This window comes from Pezoporus occidentalis, unplaced genomic scaffold (assembly GCF_034315485.1).
Source record: "Pezoporus occidentalis ecotype Australia unplaced genomic scaffold, CSIRO_AGI_Poc_V1 ctg9, whole genome shotgun sequence".
Classification (NCBI taxonomy): domain Eukaryota; kingdom Metazoa; phylum Chordata; class Aves; order Psittaciformes; family Psittacidae; genus Pezoporus; species Pezoporus occidentalis.
This window is the reverse complement of record NW_026916262.1, coordinates 7,514,222-7,535,336: the sequence shown is the minus strand read 5'-3', so window position 1 is coordinate 7,535,336 and position 21,115 is coordinate 7,514,222. Positions and strand designations below refer to the sequence as shown.

The 21,115-nt window shown below is 38.7% G+C and overlaps 1 protein-coding gene across 6 annotated transcripts; it reads left to right on the top strand.

Annotated features, from left to right (window-relative positions):
- The first annotated feature begins 1,335 nt into the window (after nucleotides 1–1,335).
- On the top strand, nucleotides 1,336–18,412 carry STEAP2 (STEAP2 metalloreductase). 6 transcript variants are annotated; one of them, XM_062605151.1, is made up of 5 exons: nucleotides 1,336–1,603; nucleotides 4,725–5,246; nucleotides 6,867–7,394; nucleotides 9,008–9,172; nucleotides 13,931–14,665. In XM_062605151.1, exons 2-5 carry the CDS (start codon nucleotides 4,755–4,757, stop codon nucleotides 13,952–13,954), a joined length of 1,209 nt encoding a protein of 402 aa, XP_062461135.1. In that variant the 5' UTR covers nucleotides 1,336–1,603; nucleotides 4,725–4,754; the 3' UTR covers nucleotides 13,955–14,665. The 6 variants fall into 6 exon arrangements, with proteins under 6 accessions (XP_062461135.1, XP_062461130.1, XP_062461132.1 ...); XM_062605146.1 differs by lacking the exon at nucleotides 13,931–14,665 and adding an exon at nucleotides 15,498–18,412 and having other exon boundaries at nucleotides 1,339–1,603; nucleotides 4,722–5,246; XM_062605148.1 differs by lacking the exon at nucleotides 13,931–14,665 and adding an exon at nucleotides 15,498–18,412 and having other exon boundaries at nucleotides 1,339–1,633.
- Nucleotides 18,413–21,115: the final 2,703 nt, after the last annotated feature.

Genomic DNA, 21,115 nt, shown 5'->3' with positions numbered 1-21,115 from the left:
GCACAGCTTAAGGAAAGATGGAATTTATTTGGTAAATCAGAAGCTACACTTTTTCAGGAAAATGCTCCATTTGTTTTCAGCTGGAAATTTCCTTGGCCAAGCAACACAGAATTCAGATCTTGGACTTCAGCTTTGTGTTTATGCGGCTGAAGCCTGTATGTCTTCTCATTTTGTATAACACTTGTTATAATGAGAATTTTATATAACAAGTACACAGAGTACACAGCAACCATGGGGTGACTTCCCTGCTACCTACACCAGGGCAAGCCAGCCTGGGCGGCAGGCACATCCAACACCCACAAGGAATTAATTTATTTTTTATGCTGAGGGTGGTGAAACCCTGTCCCAGAGACGTGATGGATGCACCATCCCTGGAGACATTCAAGGCCAGGCTGGATGTGGTTCTGGGCAATCTGATCTAGGTAAAGATGTTCCTGCTCACTGCAGGGGGGGTTGGACTGGATGACTTTTGAAGGTCCCTTCCAACCCAACCCAAACCATTCTATAATTCCATGACTATGATTCCCCACCGCTGGCCCTGCAGCGGGTACTGGTTGATGGCCAGCATCACCCTTCTGCCAGGATAGAACAAGAAAAATCGGTCTGAGGAGAGCTCCCGCTGAAGAACACACCTGGGCCAGAGTAGCCGAAGAGGGCAGGGGCCCAGGAGGAGAGGTGCGTTATGCATTCGGGGCCGTGAGCTCGCCTGGGGACCGACGAGGTCCCAACGCTGTGCCAGCGGGACCCCGAGTCTGGGGGGGCTGCGCAGGCTTGAGGGAGTTGCGGCGGGAGCACAGTGACTGGGTGCCGAGTTCAAGGCCACCGCGGCCCCGGCCATGTCGGCCCTCTTCCCCCACATGCAGCAGACCCCCAGGACTGCCACCCCACAGCCATCTCAACCCCAGGGGCAGCGCTCCGCTGCTCGCCTGGCCGCGGCGTACGAGCGGCCGCAGGGGGCGGGTCGCAGCGGCAGGAGAGGCACCGCCTTCCTGCCCACCCGCCCTCCCGCCCGCCACTGCGGGCAGGAGTCTGAGGCACAGAGGTGGCGGCGCTGGTGGAGGTGAGCTGCTCTGGGGCCGGGGCAGGAGGGGCTCCATCCCCGCTGGGCGCCCCCTCGGGCCGGCCGTGTCCACCGTCGCCCCGCGGGTTTTCCCTGCTGTCCATCGCTGTGGCGGTGGCCTCCCGCCGCAGCTGTACCGGGCTCTGGGCGGGCTCTGGCGGGCCTGGCGGTGACAGCTGCCCTCCCCCCGGAGTGGATCGGGCAGCGGGGCTGGGTGCTGCCGGCCCCCGGCAGCCGTGAGGGGCAGCCGGGTGCCTGACGGTGATGTGGAGCGGGGCTGCCCTCGCCCCGCGGCGGCCGGGCCTGGCCGCGCTGCCCCGGCTCTGCCCGAGGTTACGGAGGAGGAGGGGCGGCGAGCAGCCGGGCGGTGGGGTGGCCGCTCTTGTCATGGGTGATGTTGTCATTGCAGCTGGAGATGCTGGCCAGGACCTGGGCCCCGCCGAGTTCCTCAGGGGTAGACACCCGCACCGCGCTACCGCCCGCCAGCCTGCCGGGGGGAGACCGGCCTGCGCCCGGCCAGCGCCTCGCCTCAGTCCGTGCCCCGTAAGGTGACGCCCGAGCGGGTACTCACAGGTTCAGTGACTGCTCGGGTCTGCGTGCGTTCAGGCTTCTTCTCCAGTAGTTGTTTTTCCAAGAGCTGGTTTTCACATCTGTGTCACCTTCTGGCTGACATAGTTCTGTCGTGTTTTCTTAGCTTATCTAAGGGCAGATGTCAAATTTATGTCACTACTACTCTGTTTTGTGCCTGTGAAGCCAGATATTTTGTAAAATAATAAAAAAGGGTTTGTTGCAGTCTGCTACTGAGTAACCCACCTTAGCTAGTTCTTATCATCTGCTTCCCATCTATTTACAAATTGCTTGCTCAGTAAATTTTTTCCAGAGGCTGAAGTTAGGCTAACAAGTTTTTGCTTTCCTCAGTTCCCCTTCCCTCTTTTAGACGTGCATGCTAGTCTGTCTCTCTTGTCCTCTCTGAGTTCTTGAGATGTCACTTCAATCATCATTTTAAGCATTTAAGCATTTCATAAGCATTTGCTGACTTGAGAATCTTTATCTTACCTTTATCCTTTACTCTTAACTTACCTTTTCCCACTTTAACCTTGCCTTCTGTCTCCCTGTAAATGGAATTTCAGGAAATATCTATTCACAGTTAACCTTTCTGCTGAGAGTTGAAATAAAGATGACATTTAACACTTTGTCCTACTTTGTGTCACCTATAATTTGTTCCTTTTCCTGTGAAGTTATAAACCTTGTGTCCTCTCTTTTATTGTGTTATGGAACCTTTACTTGTTGCCCTTCATGTCATTCACTGCGTATAACTCATTTCTGTTCTGTTGCTGTTCTGATTTTATCCCTACGTGATACCACTGTCTCTTTATACTGTTACTTAGCCATGCACATACACATCTTCTAATTTTTTTTTATTTTTTGTCTGATTTTATTTTATTTTTTTTTAGGTTATTAAAGCTCTCCCAATGCAGTTAAAACAGTCTTATACACTCTCTGGCCTATTATTGTGCATTTAATATAGTCCCTTTCAGTAACTGCCAGCTCTTTGATCCCTTCCATCTCTTAAATTACTTGCCGAAGTCATGTCTGCCTATCCCCTAAGGTTTTTTTATGAAGTCTGTTATTCTGTTCCTCAACTCTACTTTCCTTATAATAGGCAGTGAGAAACTTTGTCATGTTTGCTTCTGTGAGAGCCAGTCACCAGAGCACTTCCACATGTTCAAATCTTGATGTCCACTCTCCTAAGGATCCTTTGGACAAAAACTGGAAGTAGACTGCAGTATGGTTAAATGGTGCTGGTAGCCCATTTCCTCATGGTGGTTCCCTTTCTATCCCAAAGTTTTGCAGCACCTTCGCATCACATGGCATGAACTAAAGTGCGCATCTGTAGTCATGTGGTGGAAGCATGTGTGTTCTGTCATATCTAGTTGACATATATCTCTTATGTGATCAAAATACAGCTATTCTTATTATGTTCCTGGATGTGAGCTCATCATGGTTCAGGAAATACTAGTAGTTTGGTCATGTGTTAGATACATTTCAGGTCATGTGGTAACAAAGAAATCAATGTTTTTTCAGTGCATGCATGAAAATCTGTGTGGTATGCTTTTGCCAGAAAGGTTCACTGTTAGAATCTTTCCTTAGAATAGTGGTTTTGTGGTCACTGTCATTATTGCTTTCCATATGTAGAATCTCGGTCCAGTTTCAGTGAGTTCTTCCTTTCTAGTTAAAGGTGAAATGAAAAGCACTCATTCTTCTAAGTAGCTTCCTCCAACTTCTGAAACTCAAAGGTACTTTGAATTGTGGAAGGTTGTTCACTACACATACTGTATTCCTAGCTGATGGCTGCATAAAGTCCCCTATTTATGCTTAGTTACCATCACATCACCTTCTGGTGATGTGATGGTAACTAATCCATGGTGGCTTATGAAAAGGTTCATTCAGCTCTTCTTTTGCACGTGGGCTGGAATAGCTCCCAAGAGAGTAACCTCGTGGTTTCTCTTTTCTTCTTAGCCTGCCATTCCTCATTGCTTCCTTCATTTTCAGAACTCATTCCTGTTCTACAGTGCAGAACCACTTATGTCTTAACTGTGGTTTCAGGTGATAACTTCCCTCCTGGGGAATGTTTTGTTGTTTTTTTTTATGTCTGTTTGTCTTTGTTACAGCTATACTGCAGTTCTGTGAACTCTGCTCTCCAAAGCTATAGCAGTATTTCTTTTAATTTTCTGTGAACCTTAGCATCTGTTCTTCAAAGCCTCCCTTACAGCACTGAATTTGAATCCTAAAACTCTCTTCCTTTTTATTATTGCATGAAATCTCTCTCTCTTCCTGCCATTAGCTCTTCATGGAATGCTCTCCCATGTGTTTGTCTTCAGGATTTATCTTCTCTGCTTAGTCGGAAAATTCTGTTGAGTGCATTTTTGACCTCTGGCTTTGAATCCTTTACCTTTGCACCCAACATTTAGTTCTTGTGCATCCATAGCCAGACCTAGAAGTCTGACCTAGCAGTGTCATTGGTGATCTTATGAATAGGCCTTGACAAATTTCAAGGCAATTGAAATTGGCAAGTTGTCTTTGCCAGTGGATGCTTGTGGGCAGCGCATCTCCTAGGCGGACAGGTATGTCAGATGGATGTCTGTCATGGTGGTACAATGACATTTGCAGGTTTGAGATTTTTGCATCCATTCCGTCCTGGCCAATATAGGATACCCCAATAACAACCTCCATAAGATTTTAATGGAGTTCAGCTTCCCTGAACTCAGTGTCCTTATACCAGCCACAGGCCAGCTATCTCTACCTTCTAATATTTTTCATGATTATCCAGGATTCTTTACATGTATCTTATCCCATTGACCATTAGTTTCAGAAGCACAGGGTTATCTTGTTATCCAGTATTCCAGTGGAAGATAGGAATAGAAGATGGAAAAAGTATTATTTCCTTCTGTATCATTGAAGTGCCTGAAGTATTATATGTTTCTTCTTTTACAAAATTGATTTGCATATATTTTATTAAGGAGGAAATAAAACATGAAACTTAGAACCACAGATTTTGCTCACAGAGGTGTTTATGGATTCTGATGTCTCATAAAATTGTATTATGCTAAATTTTTCCTTTTGTTGCTTGTTTTGTTTTGTTGTTTTTTTTTTTCCCCAGAAGAAGTCATTGTAGGTGTGGTGTCTTGGAAGTATGGAATCAATCTCTATGATGGGAAGTCCTAAGAACCTCAATGAAACTTTTCTACCAAATGTTGCCAATGGCATCAAGGATGCCCGTAAGATCACAATAGGCATCATTGGAAGCGGAGACTTCGCAAAGTCATTGACAATTAGACTTATCAGATGCGGGTACCACATAGTTGTAGGAAGCAGAAACCCTAAACTTGCTGCTGAGTTCTTTCCCCATGTGGTTGATGTCACTCACCATGAAGATGCAGTAGCGAAAACAAACATCATTTTTGTAGCCATACACAGAGAACATTACGCCTCTTTGTGGGACCTCAAACATTTACTCGCTGGTAAAATTCTGATTGATGTCAGCAATAATACAAGAATAGACCAATATCCGGACTCCAATGCAGAGTATTTGGCATCACTTTTCCCAGATTCCCTGGTTGTTAAAGGGTTCAATGTCGTTTCAGCTTGGTCACTGCAGTTAGGACCAAAGGATGCCAGCAGACAGGTAAATGTTATGTTTGTATTAATGTAACTTCTTTATAAGATGAAAACGACGGGAACTGAATGAAAGAGGCAGAACTCATGAGTTTCATCCTGCCTGACATAGCATGCCTGAAATGCTGGGCCTTTAGTTTAGCTTTATTGGCTACTAAAACTTTCAGAGTCTAGTTCATTCCACTGTAAGATATATGGAGTAAGTGGTCCATATTGTTTCCTGGGATGTTTGTTGTTTCCTGTTTATTGCAGAGGAAGTGTGGATACTAGCTTAGACTACGTAGTTGACCTTCAGATGACTACAGACAGAGGAGAGGAGTTGGGTCTTAGTGTCTTCTGTAGGAAATATATTGTTTTGTCCTTATGCTCTGTACAGTGATAGAAGCAGCCTTTCCCAGAGTATTTTAATTTCAATATTGATTTACATGGCATGAGCTATTGGAAGAGATGCACAGAAATCTGAGGTCCTGATCAAAGGGCTTAGGAGTCAGCTGTTCTAAAAATGCACTCGTTCAGCATAACGGCAAAGTGAAAGAAAGAATTTATCTAGCTTTTAGAATGTCCCAAGATCATAAATATGGGGAAGCAGAAGGAGGCACATATGTTTCTAAGTGATCATTCATTTGATCCAGGACTACTTGGGAACATCATGTTCAAGTTCCTTCCCAGTATGTTCCCCAAATCCATCCTGCATATAGGAAAGGCAGCTTTATGTTTTTCATACTTTGCTGAAGTGATAGAAAGGATTTAAGTTTACGCAAGAACCCAGCCCTTCATGGTGTTATGGACTCTGAGAAACACGTGAGAAATGGCTGGTATAACATGACTGCTGGAGGCTAAATTGAGTTTTCTGGCACTTCAGGTAGATTTTAAAAGGAATGCAACTGGTATAGAATTACCATAATTTAAAAAATATCCTCACTGTACTGTTTTTATCCCCTTTCAGAATAGCACTGCATTATAAGTAAGTAACTTCTGTCAAAAGGGATCACGTTTGCTCTAAAGCAGATGGTCAGCAAACAGTGTTGGGCAAACTATACCCCACTGTAAATTTTAAAAGAACTTTAAACTACTTTGTAGCAGTGCATTTCTTTCACTATGTAATAAACTGGTCTTTACAAGGAGTTGTTATTTGGCTGCTAGTTTCTGTCTTTTCTGTGAAATTAAGCTAAAATTGTTATACATGGAGAGAATACACAGTTCTCTGCATTCTGTTTACGGGACAGCTATTCTGGGGTCATTATTCAAGATTCCTGTGTTTTTGAGATACCGTGATCTTCTGAAATGCTTGTAGCCATTGTTTCAAGTTCAGTACAGTCTTGTAGACATCTTGTGGGAAGTGGGGAGTGGGGTTCAATTTACAGATTACCAGGGCATCCTGCAGTCAAGAAAAAGCCAATTTCATTTTGGTTACTTTGCTGCTAAATTAGTGTGTATATTTTCACTTTAGCTAGGTTTGTATGTAGTTATATTCTCATCTTGGTGATACAAACCGGGACAACAGTGTACAATTCAGCAGTAGTGCTGTTCTCTTGGCCTGGAGGCCCTTAAGTCTTTTTTGTGGTTTGGGTGGGTTTTTCCCTTTGAGTCTCTCTCTGACTACAAATGATTCACTTAACTTTCCCAACAGGTCTATATATGCAGTAACAATGTTCAGGCTCGCCATCAAGTTATTGAGCTTGCCCGCCAGCTCAGTTTCATTCCTATTGATTTGGGGGCATTGTCATCTTCAAGAGAGATTGAAAACTTACCTCTGCAACTGTTCACACTCTGGAAGGGGCCTGTAGTGATTGCCATTAGCCTGGCAACATTTTTCTTCATCTATTCCTTCATCAGAGATGTAATCCATCCATACGTGAAAAATCAGCAGAGTGACTTTTACAAGATCCCTATTGAGATTGTGAACAAGACTCTACCAATTGTTGCTATCACTTTACTTTCTCTAGTGTATTTATCAGGACTTATCGCAGCTGCTTATCAGCTTTACTATGGTACTAAGTATAGGCGATTTCCACTTTGGCTGGACAACTGGCTCCAGTGTCGAAAGCAGCTTGGACTGCTCAGTTTTTTCTTTGCAACAGTGCATGTGGCATACAGCCTCTGCTTACCTATGAGGAGGTCGGAGCGATACTTGTTCCTCAATATGGCATACCACCAGGTAAGACAAACTAGTTCAGTGAGCCAAAAATGTCTTGGCTGTGTACATACGGCTCATGAATACAATATGCTTGTTTTCTTAACCTGTTCCGCTGTTTTCACTGGGGAATGTTATGGGTTATCTTATGCATAGCTAGTGCCAAATAAGGATACTAAAAGAAATTTATGCATTGTGCTCACCTCGTGCATCAAGTTATAGTCAAGTTTGTGTGGTAGGAGGAATCAAGGATGTGTCCTACTTAAACCCCTGATAGTAATGTACACAAGGAGAATGCAGGATAGACAGGATAAGAGCAACAGCAGCGAACTTCTGAGGTACATTTCTCTCTATGTATACATAACATATGGGGGAAGTATGCATATCGTAAGTGCATTTACAAGTGTGAAAAGTATAAGAGTAGATAATGTAATAATGCTTACAGATACATCTGTGTTTACAAAATAAAAATGCTGTTACTTTATAATGCTTTTGGACCAGTGGTAAAAATATTCATTAAAAAGTATGTGAACATCACCTATTACAGGCAATAGAGATTGACTCACAGTTCCCAGGAGCAACTGGTCTTGCATAACCCTGAAAAAATCTCTGATAAATCTGTCATCCTTTAGAAGAGGGTCTGATGCTCCTGTTTGTCACTGAAGTAGCTTATTGTCACTTCTAAAGTAGCAGAAAAGCAGCATTGCCAGAAAAACAACATTGCCATTCAGCACATAAAATCTGCAGGAAATACAGATGTGATGGAACAGAAAGAAAAGCAAACTAAGGAAACCAAATCAAATGAAACAAATTAGAAGGTATTGGATCCACAAATTCTAAAAGGGCTATCATAAAAAACTGAACTAAAGAGAAAGGCAGGAAGAGCAAAACTATTAAAAGGCAGCAAGAAACTATAATTGTTCACACTTAGTAAAGGACCCACTGATACCAAGAAATTATCTTGGTTTTAATAATATTGTAAAATTCTTACTTGCTAATACTCTTGGTCAGCCTCTTTAAAGCCATGCCATATGACAATAGTTCACCTGAAAGCGGAAAACTAGTTAAATATCCAAGCCTCTCAATTGTTAAGGACCTGATTTATTTCTTTTTTTCTGGTAAAGCTCTCCAGTGAGAACAATCTTGGATGTATCTGATGTCAACAGTGAAATAGGCAAAGTAACTTTGACTTAGCATAGGGAGCTGAAGCAAAACCAGGAAATGATGCTAAACTATTTCTAAATGCTACAAACTAAAAACAAATTGCCGGTTCACCCAATTTGTGTTACAGAATTTAAGTTTCCAGGGTCTGAAGAACACAGCTACTTTTCTACAGTGTATAAGAATACACAGATTTATCTGGTTTTATAACATACTTGTTATAAATAGTATATAATGTTAAATTTTCTTTTAAAAACTCATTTAAGCTTCCATGTTTAACATAATCTAATCTAACAAGAGCCAATACCAGTAGCAAGGGAATAGTTGTTTTTCTCCAAGACATGAGGAAACCTCTAAAATATTTGACCCCATTTTATAGTTGTCCTGTGACTGTACACTTTTACTCAGCAAAATAACTTCTGTGATATTTTTAATATTCTGTAGAATAAAGTGCTTCCTTTCTGCTCTTTCATCAGGTTCATGCAAATGTTGAAAATTCTTGGAATGAGGAAGAAGTGTGGCGAATTGAAATGTATATCTCCTTTGGAATAATGAGTCTTGGATTGCTTGCTTTGTTGGCAGTAACTTCCATCCCTTCAGTAAACAGTGCCTTAAACTGGAGGGAGTTCAGTTTCATTCAGGTGAGTTACTTTTTAAATAAGGGGGTTTTGTTGTTAACAAGAATTCCTTGATGATAATGATGATGAACAAAAGCACTTTGCAACATGGTGAGAGCTTATTTTTCCCTTCTCTCTGGTAAGTTAATAAAAACAACATATCCTTACTCAGCAGATATATTACCATGAAAGTAATTAAGCATTTCATGAGTATTAGAATGGGAATTTGCATTTCACACTTCTTGGTCTTAAATAATCACATAGCTAAGACCAAATGAGCACTAATCTATTCCTTTTCCCTTGTTACAATTTCTTGATGAATTCAAATTAGATAAATTTGGCCAAACTCACTAAAGGCAATGATCCTGATGAGATGCTACTATATGTAGATACACACAACTGTTAAAATTGAAGATTTAATTTGTCCTGCAGGATTTTTATTGCACAGGCCTCTGACAGCCATTCACTTTTGCTTCCTTTCCACTGTGTGCAAATTAATACAGCTCTCAACTGTATTATTCCTATTAGCTGAAAATACCCACTAGCTTTGTTTATTAAACAGAGGCTTTTCCAGGTCTTGGCATGTCTTCTGCCGCCCTCTTTCCTTAGATAAATATCTACAGCATGCAGACCTAATGAGCACAAAACACTGAGAAATACAGGCTTTAATAAACAGCCTAATGTTTGATTCCAAGCAAAATTGTCATTAGTTTTAGGTAGCAGTCAATGATAAGAAATTTTATTAGATTTCAGTCTTGTGATAGATTTTGCAAGTGTGTACACACAGTTTTGGTTTTGTTGTTTTGTTCTCTGACTTTGGAGATAGTACTCTAGTCTTAACTCTATCTTTTCTATTAAACTGTTTTTCAACACAGTCACTGTAATAATATTACCTAATTCTTAGACCTGTCACTATACAAATTCCAACGTTCAGAATGCAAGCACTGACTTAACTGTTCAGGGCTTGGGTTGTGCTTCATAATTTACATTTTAAAGGGAGTGATGAGGAATGCTTCTTTGGCTGTAGCTGTCACAAGTCTTCTGTCTGTAATGTCTTCCCTTCCCCTAGGGTTTCTGTTGGTGGAACACTCTGGGTGGGTGTACAAAAAGTCGGCCGAACAATTTTTCAAATTGGAGTTCCCCTGATAGAACTGTTTATTCATGCCCATGTTTTTGAGCCTTCAGAGGGGGTCAGTACCCATTTTTTTATTGTTACAACATCCCTGCCATCCAAAGTTCTCTGTGCAGGGAAACAATAGTACTGCTGTTGGATGATGTAAATCAGTGCAAAAGCAAAAACATGTATTCACTTGTGACTGAGGTGATGCCTTTAAACAGTAATGACTGCCAGCCACAAACCCAGCAGTTGTGTCTTATTTTTCCTTACTCAGATTTTTAAATTTCCAGCTTGCGTGTCTGAGTCAAAACCCACACAATAATCGCATGGTGATATGTCTACAGTGGCATTTTTATTGTGTCAGATTTACTGCAGTTATTTCCACTGTAAACAAAGTCAAAATAGTTCCAAATTTAAATTGTTTGCTCTAAAGGTTACAGTTGATACATGCTGAAAAGAACTGGTATTGGTAATTAATTATGATCATTTCCAATTTTTTTCTCACAAAAAATACTGAACTACTAACAGTTAATGACCATTAAATATATTTTACTTTGTCGTTAATTACTTCTCAGGATGTAAGTTGTTCTTTATTGTTACTTGTCCTGCAAAAAAGTCCTCTTGCTTTATTCAGTCAGAAAACAGACTTTCAGTGATCCCTCACTAAAGGAGGCTCCATTTCTGCACAAGTTTCATTGTACCCAGTATGCAAGAACAGATAAAACAGCATAATGCTTAATGCCTTTTATATTTTTCTTTACTGAAGCACAATATGACAAAGTGAATTTTAACTTAATTTCCTTCATCTCAAACAATGGAACTATTTAGCCCATCATCTCAGTTCTGTGAAAAACAGTGCATCTCTAGCTTTAGTCCTGAATCTCAGATGATTTGCTACAATAATTGCTGAACTTGCTTTGCGTCTGACAGATGAAGAATCAGTCAGCACACTTAGACAGTTTCTCACCTCAGCACTTCCCACTGAGAACAGCATACTATTTCTTGCTCATCTTGGTAAATGCAGTTTCATCAAAATAAGGGTCTGACCTTTTCTAAAGAGTTTTACTGCTACAGCATACTCAGTCTTGAGTCCTACTAAGAAAATCTGAGTTTAGGATTAACAAATTGTAGTACAGTACAGACTGTTTTCTAGCCTTGTTCCAGCAGTACAAGCCCTGAGCAGCATCTCCCCTACCTACAGTAGTTCAAACAGGTCTCTACCACAGACTGCCTAATACCATAAAGAAACCCCAGCTGTGAATGTTTTTGCCCAGAAATCACTGGTGTCTCTGATATCCCCAGTTGTTTTGGAGATGCCTCCATCTTACCTAGCCTAGTTTCACAACATGAGTGTCAGTGCCGAAAAATACCTTAATTACGGGAAAAGGACTTTGAGAGGAGAAGCAGTGTAGGCTCCACTCCTTCCCTCAGAGTATGAATATGAATGGAGATGTGAGAAAGTTGAATAGTGATGCAAAAGAAAGTTAGCAGGAGCTAAGAGACCAGCAGAAAACTTGGAGTGGCTGGAGTACAGAGCTGACCACTGTACAAAACAAGTATCTAATTACTTTATTGCAATTCAGAAAGTAACACTTAGACATCCAAAGGAAGAAGCCACAGAATGAGACAGTGATGAAGAGTTTGCTGAGTAGGTGACCCTACGTGATGTGAATTTCACATGAAACTTTGCAGGCATCTTAACATGACCTGCAGTTAGAGCTTACTGAACAAAGAAGTGGGGAAGAAGCTGGGGATGACAAAGTAATGCATCAATTTTCTTAAACACCACTGAAGTACTCTTCTTTTTCTTTTCTAAACATATTTGAATAAGGAACAAAAGTAAACATGGGCAAGAAATAAAAAAGAGTTCGTATTTTTTCAAAGCAAGCAGAATAACAAGCCTAAACCAACACACTGCAAACAGAAAAAGACATTTATTGAAAGCAGTTGTTGAACGTTCACATGAGCTACATGGAAATGGAGAACATTGTTGCAAGCAGTGCTGCGCCAGGTCCTTCAGTCTTCTGAAGGAAGTTAAACTGTAATTATATAATGTAAGCATAACTAACTACTGCTTTTGTTTTCTGGTCTAGCAGTTCAAGGCCAAAGCACATCACTCAAAGTGGCAATGGGCAGAGCAGACTGGCTTTGAAAACTAAGCTTTAGGTTTCTTAGCAAAAATTAGTGCAAACCTGCTATTTGCATAGTAGGAAGCTGATGTTTTTGTAGACATTCCTTCTGTCTGCTAGCACAATCCAAAAGTTCTTTGGAGACTAAAACTTTTCTTTATCAATTAAAAGTATCATTAAAACTTTTCTTGTGCACACACATTGAGGGAGGGCTGTTCTGCTTTGGTTCTCTCACAATAGGATACTTTTCCCCAAGAGTAAAGAAGGATGAGGCCTGAGTATTCAGAAATTTTATGAGTAAAATTCCAGTCAGAGTTGCTGCAGCCTGTTTGTAAGTTTAGCAATATCCTGTTACTGGGGGAATATGAAGTATACCTTGCGTAATGTAGGCTTTAGAAAATACTTTTTGTATATATAAATTGCTTGGAACTACTTGACCATTGAGGTGGAAATTCCTGAAGCAGATTTGTCCTACAGCAGATTTGTGTTTCTATATATATGTACATCTTCTTGGTAACATTTTAGGATTTTCCTCCTGCATCTTTTCCTCTGTTTTTCTCTAACTTTTAAGCTAAAAGATAGGGCAGTTCACAGGAAATGTGCTAATCTAATTAGCTTGCAGAAAACACAGTATTACAGCAAATAGAGAAGGAAAGCAACCTAAGATGCTCTTCCGCTTTTCCCAGCATTACTCATAGAGCTTAGACAGAGGGTTCCCATGACTTAAAACTGCTATTGCTACTCACTCGGCAGTGTAAATTTACTAGTGAAGGAAAAGTATCCCTTCTAGCTGCTTTCAGAAGTCCTCTGCTCTAAGTTACCATCCTGTGCTGAATACTGGCCACCCTGTACAGACATTGCTGTAGTGTTTGAACATTTGCAGAGAGAGAAAAATCAAGTCTTTTTAACAAAGTTTTGCACTAATACAGCCTTCTGCAGTGGCATTTTACCTAATTAGCAAACACAGGCAGAGTTGCTTGTATTTCTGGAAAACTCATTGTCAGTAGCTGCACACTGGGATAAATGCTCTTAGTGGAATTTTCTAGTGCAGATCTGCCCTGACTAAACAAATGAAATACTTCAGAATGCTAAGTCGTGTGGAGGACACCCGCTTTCTAGCTAAGCAGTGTTATTACTGTCAAAAGGTACAGCACAGAAATATAGCAATTAAGGGCCTGCTAGAAGAAAATACCATCAGTAGCTGACAGAAGCTCCTATAGGAATGTCTTTGTTGTCATATTTTTAGATGAGCAGTTCAAATGGTCCAGTACATACTAGCACATGCTCTGTCAACACTTCAAAGAAACACATGGCAACCTTCCACAAGGAAAAAAATTAATAGGGGTGCATCATGTTTTTCTTTTCCTTGTGATGTTAATTCAAAATGTATTCATTTTGACCATTAGATGGAAAAAACTATAGATGTCTTAAAACTGTAGATTGTGTATGGAAATTAAACAAGCATTTTTTTATTTCATTTTTTTTATTATTTTGGGAAGAGTCTGTATAACATTTCCCTCCAGTTTGTTTTTCAAGAATTGGTATAGTTCTCACCAGTAAGCCTGACGAAGTGAGGGATATGATTCAGTTGTGCCTTCTTCCCTGCTGGCAGTGATACAACAACAAATTCAGGATAGTAATAGCAGCAAAAATCTGCAATAACATATTCAAACATCAGGTTTTATAGTATTGTTTGCTGTCCAGATTTCTTAGCGTAAGTTCTGTTTAGATACTGAGTATGTAATTTTCATATCCACAAGTGGTTGTCTGATTGTTCTGTTTCTTATAGGACATTTTGGGAGCAGATTTTTCTTTTTTAAAAAAAAGGTTGCAGCATACCTAAGACATACCAACATGGTTTTGAAAGCACTGGCAAAAAAGTGCATGAGTATTGGCAAGTTGAAAAAAACCCATGGTACCAACCTCTAAAAATCAAAAGTATTTTCTTTTTCCTACCATTATATCCTTGAATCCTTGCAAGCAGTATTAGCTCAGGCATTCTTCTCTTACTAGAAACTGATTCATCTTGAAGTAGAAAGAATTCTTTCACTGATTATAATAGACCCTTAGGATGAATTTTAATTGGCCTCTCTGTTTGCTGGAATGAAACCAAACCTTGGTAGCCAGTTACCTTTCTTAATATCCATTCTGTTTCTGTAATTTTCTACAAATGTTTTTCAACCAAGTTAGTCATTACATCAGTTTTGGCCAAAAAGAGGTTTTCTTCATTTGATCACCATCAGAATTCAAAGCATAGTAGGTTTTTTTGGTTGTTTTTGGTTTTTTTTTACCATAGTTTGGAAAAGTCAAGGTTAGTACATTTAACTTGAGTCTGCAGAACAGCACAGCTAAAGGATTCTCAGAAGGGCAGATTCATAGAAATGGCAAATGACCCCTATTAACACTGCCTTCTGTGGCATGCTCTGGATTATATAAGAGGTCCTATACAGGGTGCTGTGGGAACCTTCTAAATCACACTCCATCAGGCACTACCTGTTTATGACAAACTAACTGCATCATTTTGTTGTGCCATATGCCCAAGTTGGGCACTCCAGGTATTCCCATTAACCAGACAACAGCTGATGGCAAGAGGTGAGGATATTTACGTTAACTTCAGGCAAATGGATATAGGCCATTGTGAGAAAGAAGCAAACTGCACCTCTCACTGATAAAAATCTGGACTGTTAGGCTCAGATTTCCTTCAGGAGAATTGCATTGTTCCATAATCACAAATCTTGGAAGTGATCTACCCTTGTACTTAAGAAATGGGGAACTGTAGTTCCAGTAACTTAACTGGCATTGTTCCTTATTCACATACATATCCTGAGGTTGACTTCCACTACTTAGAATTTGGGCAAACATATTCATTTCAACTTTGATTAAGGCCTACAGATGCTAGCAGAGACATGTTGTAAATCAGTGCTCAGTTCAACCCATAGTTTTCAGAACGATAACTTTAAACCACACACTGCCCATTTAAAATAGTGTATAGGTAAGAGATTTTAACACGATGTCTAATAGAAGTGTTAAAATAATGGGTTAGAGCTGTCAGGACCAAGTACCATTATCTCTTCTTTTTCCCCTGTTTTCTCTTTTATCAAAGTCTACACTTGGATACGTCGCTCTGCTCATAAGTACTTTCCATGTACTGATTTACGGATGGAAAAGAGCTTTTGAAGGAGAATATTACAGATTTTATACACCACCAAATTTTGTTCTTGCCCTTGTTCTGCCTTCCATTGTAATTCTAGGTAAGATCATTTTACTTTTGCCTTGTGTAAGTAGGAAACTGAGGAGAATTAGAAGAGGATGGGAGAAAAGCTATGTTATAGAAGAAGCAAGTGGGTCTGCTTCACATCTCTCCCCAGAAAGGATAACTGTGATGTGATGATAAATCAGTATCTGTTAGCACTGTTGTAGATGTTTGGGTTTGGAGGTTTTTTTTTCATAAACTTGTATTTGTAGGAGTTGAGTTAAAGTATGAGTAAAGTCATTGTGGACTTGCTTGGTGTACAGTACAAGCTCTCAACCAAACTATGAGAAATCTGTAACTAGAAGACTACTACTTCAGATAGCTACAAAAGTATTTTTGTTTTGAGTTACAGAGGCCAGATTATTATGAAATCAGAATTTTTAATATTCCTTTGCACAGTTTTATCACAACAGTATTTTATTATAACCATGCTTTCCAGATATTTGACTTAGAGCATATGTGTCAGAGTGCTATTTATTAATGGCACATTTTCTGGGTAGTGTTTATTTTATTAAAATAACACTCCTGGGTTAGTGAGTTCAGAATATAGACTAATAAAGTTAATAATTTAGGAAATAATCAAGTTTTGAAGCAAATTAATTTTTAATGATGTATTGCACATGTACAGTATATATCTATTTGTGTGTGGTTTTACACCATTTCAGAAGTTGAATATGCAAAACCACTTTCAATTATGGTGTAATTGTACATCTTATAAGCAAATAGTATTGTACTAACAGGGCTGTTTTTTCCAAAGTATTACATAGGATTTTAGACCTTTGGCATCTGTTTATTTCCATACATCATATAATGAAAATTCAAAATAGTCTTGTATAGAAAGACATGCAGGTATGTATGCAAGCAACTAATTTTTTGATTTTAGAATTATTTCAAAATATCAGGAAATATTTTAAAATGTTAAAAAAAAAGCTGAGAAATCTACAATAAAAATCCATTTTCACTGTGAAACTTCCAATACGTTGGTACAGCAGGGAAGTATCACAATGTTCATGTTCTATATGTTTTTACACTGCTGTTTCAGTTATTACATATAAATTCCCCAGAGTCTGTCTTAAATTCTTAATATCTTTTTGTGCAAATTCAATCTTCTATTTTTATATGAAAGCCTTACTTTTACAAGTGTCTCTGGGATATGCCTGAATTTTTGAGAAACAAATTATTATTCTTATACTTAAAAATGAATTTATCTCTAAAATTTGTCATTTGCATTTCCTGTGAGATTCAAAAGAATGTTCACAATTACTTATTACTACTGCTTTGTCAGGTTCTACTCTCCTCTGACAAAATAGCCAAACTCAACGCATACTGTCAGGCTGCCTCTGCTTCATTAGCAAAACCTCTATTTCAGTGAGTCAGAATGTGGTCCTAATTTTTTTACTTGTATGAAATTATATTTTTCTTATCTATATTTGCACTGTCTAGGATCTTTGATCTCTGGCTTTCTTAGCTGGACCTTCACTTATTATTTATTACTTTGCAAGAATTTGTCATCAGTAGGATACATCAGAAATATACAGCACTTAAACTTGAATTTCTCCTTAAAAATCACTAGTCCTGTAAATCTTACTATCTCTGTAATGAAACCAACAGCTCCACAGAATAAGAATCGAGATTCAAACTTTGTCCATGGTTATGGCAACCTAAATCTAAAGAGATCATGCTGTTCCGAATTCAAAAAACCTACAAGAATTTTATTTTCATTGTAGTATTCATATTCCCCAAACTTACACATTGAATCTGTGTGTATTCTGGGATTGCTGCAAATCAAGAGGCAAGAGATAATTAAAACTTCTAACTTACTTTGCCTGTATTTTGCCATTCCAATACAGGAGGCTGTACAGTTCTTGAAAAGCTTGCAGAATTATATGTAACTGAATTTCCTGACCCGTTTCCTATTCCATTATTTCAAAGGGAAACCACATACAGCTTAAGCGTTTGTGCTTCAATTCTTTAAATAAGATTAATTTTAAAAATCTCAAAATACACAAAGTCATGGAGAATTATAATGGGATAAATACCATGCTGCATCTACCCCAGTCCTGTGCCCAAAACTTGATTAAAATCACTAGAATGGGATGGTATAACTACGAGCAGAATTTCATACTACTGAACAAATTTAAGGCAGAAACCATTGCTGTTGAGAATCTGATGGCATTTCAAAATTAAATATGCTGCTATTATTTTGTAGTAACTCTACACTTCTGTAGAATAGGCAATAAACACTGCTGTTCCCTACAATTACCTAATTCATTTGATGTAATAGCGATAATGTTACAGAACTAAGATACGGTAGTAATTAAAAATTCCCGTCAAAGTCAATATATATTGTACTGTAATGCAACCACTGACAGTATATACAGAAATGTATTGGCCCTCTAGCCTATGCAAAAAGTTATTTCATCATTAAGTTTCTTCATGAATGTTTAAAGTGTTAAATTTTGAACTGCCAAAGGTGTCTGGAAAGGATAAGTATGTGTTGCTTCTTTTTTTCAAACTGTGTGTGTAGAAAGTTAAAAATGTGTTTTGATTTTATAAGTTACTTGAAAGGTTGAAATAGTGAAGTATTAATAAATAGATGATATTTTTAGCTCAGATATATAAAGGCATTCTGTGAAATATTTGTGCTACAATAAGATGTGGTTTCCTGCTAGGCCATCTATTTCCTGCTAACTGGAATAACAAGTTGTCTTGTGATTTAATATTTTGTAGTCTATAAGGACCAATTCACTCTAACAAGACACTGTTTATTACACATTATGTATCATATCATGCATATGTTTAGTCACATAAGGAATCTTTATTCATTTCTATAGAAGACTCACATTCAGACTTGTCATTGGAAAAAGACCTGAGGCTTAAATTTTCGATTGCCTGAATATAAACAACTAAATTAATTTACATGTCTTCTTAGTTACTTAAGAGAATAAATACATATTTTGAGGAACCGCCTGCTATTTTTGTGTAGCTTTATATAAATTGCTTACTGCCTAATGAAAAATGAATAATGAAATAAGCTTAATTTCTTTTCATTACGGTTCAGTAAAAAAAAAATAGTGCTTAATATGTAATACAGAACTATACATCATCTTAGAAAATTGAGATCTGTATGTATTTAGCAACAGGTTATTTTTTCTATGGATATTAAGGTATTCTTTCTTAACATTGTCTAAGATACAGTTCTATTACAGGTTCCATATGTGTATTTAATTTTATCTTGAAATTTTATTAACTGTGGCAAGTATATACAAGTTAATTAAGTACCCATGTTCTTGAATTATTTAGATATTAATTATTTTGTAATTGTTTTGCAAGTTCTTTGCCTGTCTAGCTTGTGGTAATGATTACTGTGAATTGGTGCCACATTTAACTTTCTGTTCCAACATTGTGCATTATATGATGTGCTAACATGAGCAAGTACATTTGTATTTTTATTTGGCATTACTTACCTATAAAATACCGTGTCTGTCTGTTTGTGTCTATATGTTACTAGCTATACATGCTGCCCAACTAGCACTAAGGGAAATTCTTAATATGAGCCACCGAGTTCCCAAGTGGCTATAAAATTTCACAGTTATGAATATAGTTAGGAAACAGCTTTCCTCTTTGAAGGTTTCCTCTGAAAGTTAAATGTATCAGGTGCATAAAGATTAGATAGAGTTTTTCAGTATAGTATTTTCATATATTCAGTGGTAGTGGATGTGTATGCATAGTTCCTTTCAGACAGTGCATCTCCTAATACACAAGTTTTTGATTTCTTGGTTGTTCATCCTGTTCTATCAATGTAATGATTAATGTTGCAGTACCGATATTGTATCATTATATGATACTGCTTGAATTAATTAGATTACAGCCTTTGAAATAAGTGGCACATCGAACTGACTTGAGCAATGATCTCTATAATTATATATTGTTTCTGATGCCTTGCTGGCAATGTCTTGCAGTGAGCATAGGATGTCTCCCATGTGCAATATTCTCTTTGTAGTTGTGTTTGGCAATTTGTGCTGTCTCTGAACAGGGCTATTATAAATTATTAGTGATGCTCTTATCTATTTTTCCATAGAATGTGTTTTACACAAAAATCAATAAAAAATCAGTGTCAGGTATTTGGCTTTTTCTTCTGTGCTTATGCATAATAAATTTTACCTTGCATTTCTTTATAATACATGTGTGCTGTGATCAACATTTTCTTTGAGAGGTAGAACTTGAATGTGAGTTCGTTAAAAAAAATCTAAAGGGCAATTTGTTTCTTTTGCAATGACTGGATAACAGATATTTCACACGGACACCCTGGAAAGCCATATCCCATATCCTACTGTGAGGTATTCTCCATGATTTTAGAACAGAGAGTAAACACTACACTACTGTCAGAATATATTCAGCCCACTCATTCAACAAACAAAAAGTCTGGCAAAATTGAGGCTGCTAGGCACAAGTAAGTTGGTCAGGTGGAGATACTTTTCCTGTTTGGTTGAATATGTGAGAAAGCACTACTGTTTAAATGAGAAAAACAGGTGAACCACTTGGCAATCCTTCATTTGGGGGTGTCACTTTTTTCCAGAGAGGCTTATGCCAACATAAGAAAGAGGAAAACAGTACATGAGAGGTAAAATCCTGCTTAACTAAAGGTCAGCAGCATAAACTGTTCTGAGTTCAGACAAGTCAAGATGCATGAGTCAGTGAAGCTGGCAGGATTGACATTGCTTTCACATTAAGTTACAAAGCCTTCCCAGATCCCCAGATGGAATTTAGGTACTTTTAAAATTCAGAATATATGCTAGCTGTTAGTGTCATGCCTGACATAACAGTGATGTTTTGGTCCTTGAAATCTGCCTTTTCTTCCTTTTTTTTTTTTTTTTTTTTTTAATCTCACCCATTTTCTGTGTATCACAGTGCTTGTTTTACTGAGTGTTGATGCTGTGCTAGCAGCTGGAGCCCCAGACTTACACCTTTGTCCAGCTGTACCTTGTACTGTATAAAACTGTTCTACTGTGACTTACTGCATTTCCTCACATTAATAAAGATCAGTATGAAAGGCCCCCCTCAAATCCATACCACTCAGTGACCTGTTAATAGTATAGGCAGGTAAATCCAAGTATAGGCAGGTAAATCCAGATGTTGGAAACTGTGTTAACTTTATAGGTTTGAGGTTGAGTCTACTGCCAGCCACTTCACAGTTCTTTTCTTTTTTTTTCTGTGGATGTTAAACACAAGAGGTCTGCCAGGATAGTTCTGCATTCTGCTGTTCCCATGCCCCCCCCCCCCCCTTCTTCTTCCCCTTCCTACTGACCAGAAAAAGAGATGAGAATAAAAAGAAGACAAGGAGTCAACAGATGGATTCTTAGAAAGACTCTGGTTTCTGTACTATAAAGAGCTCAGTGTCATATTATTAGACGGTGTAGATGACTTTGGAAAGTTACAGGTTCATACAGCCAAGGAAAGGATATCAC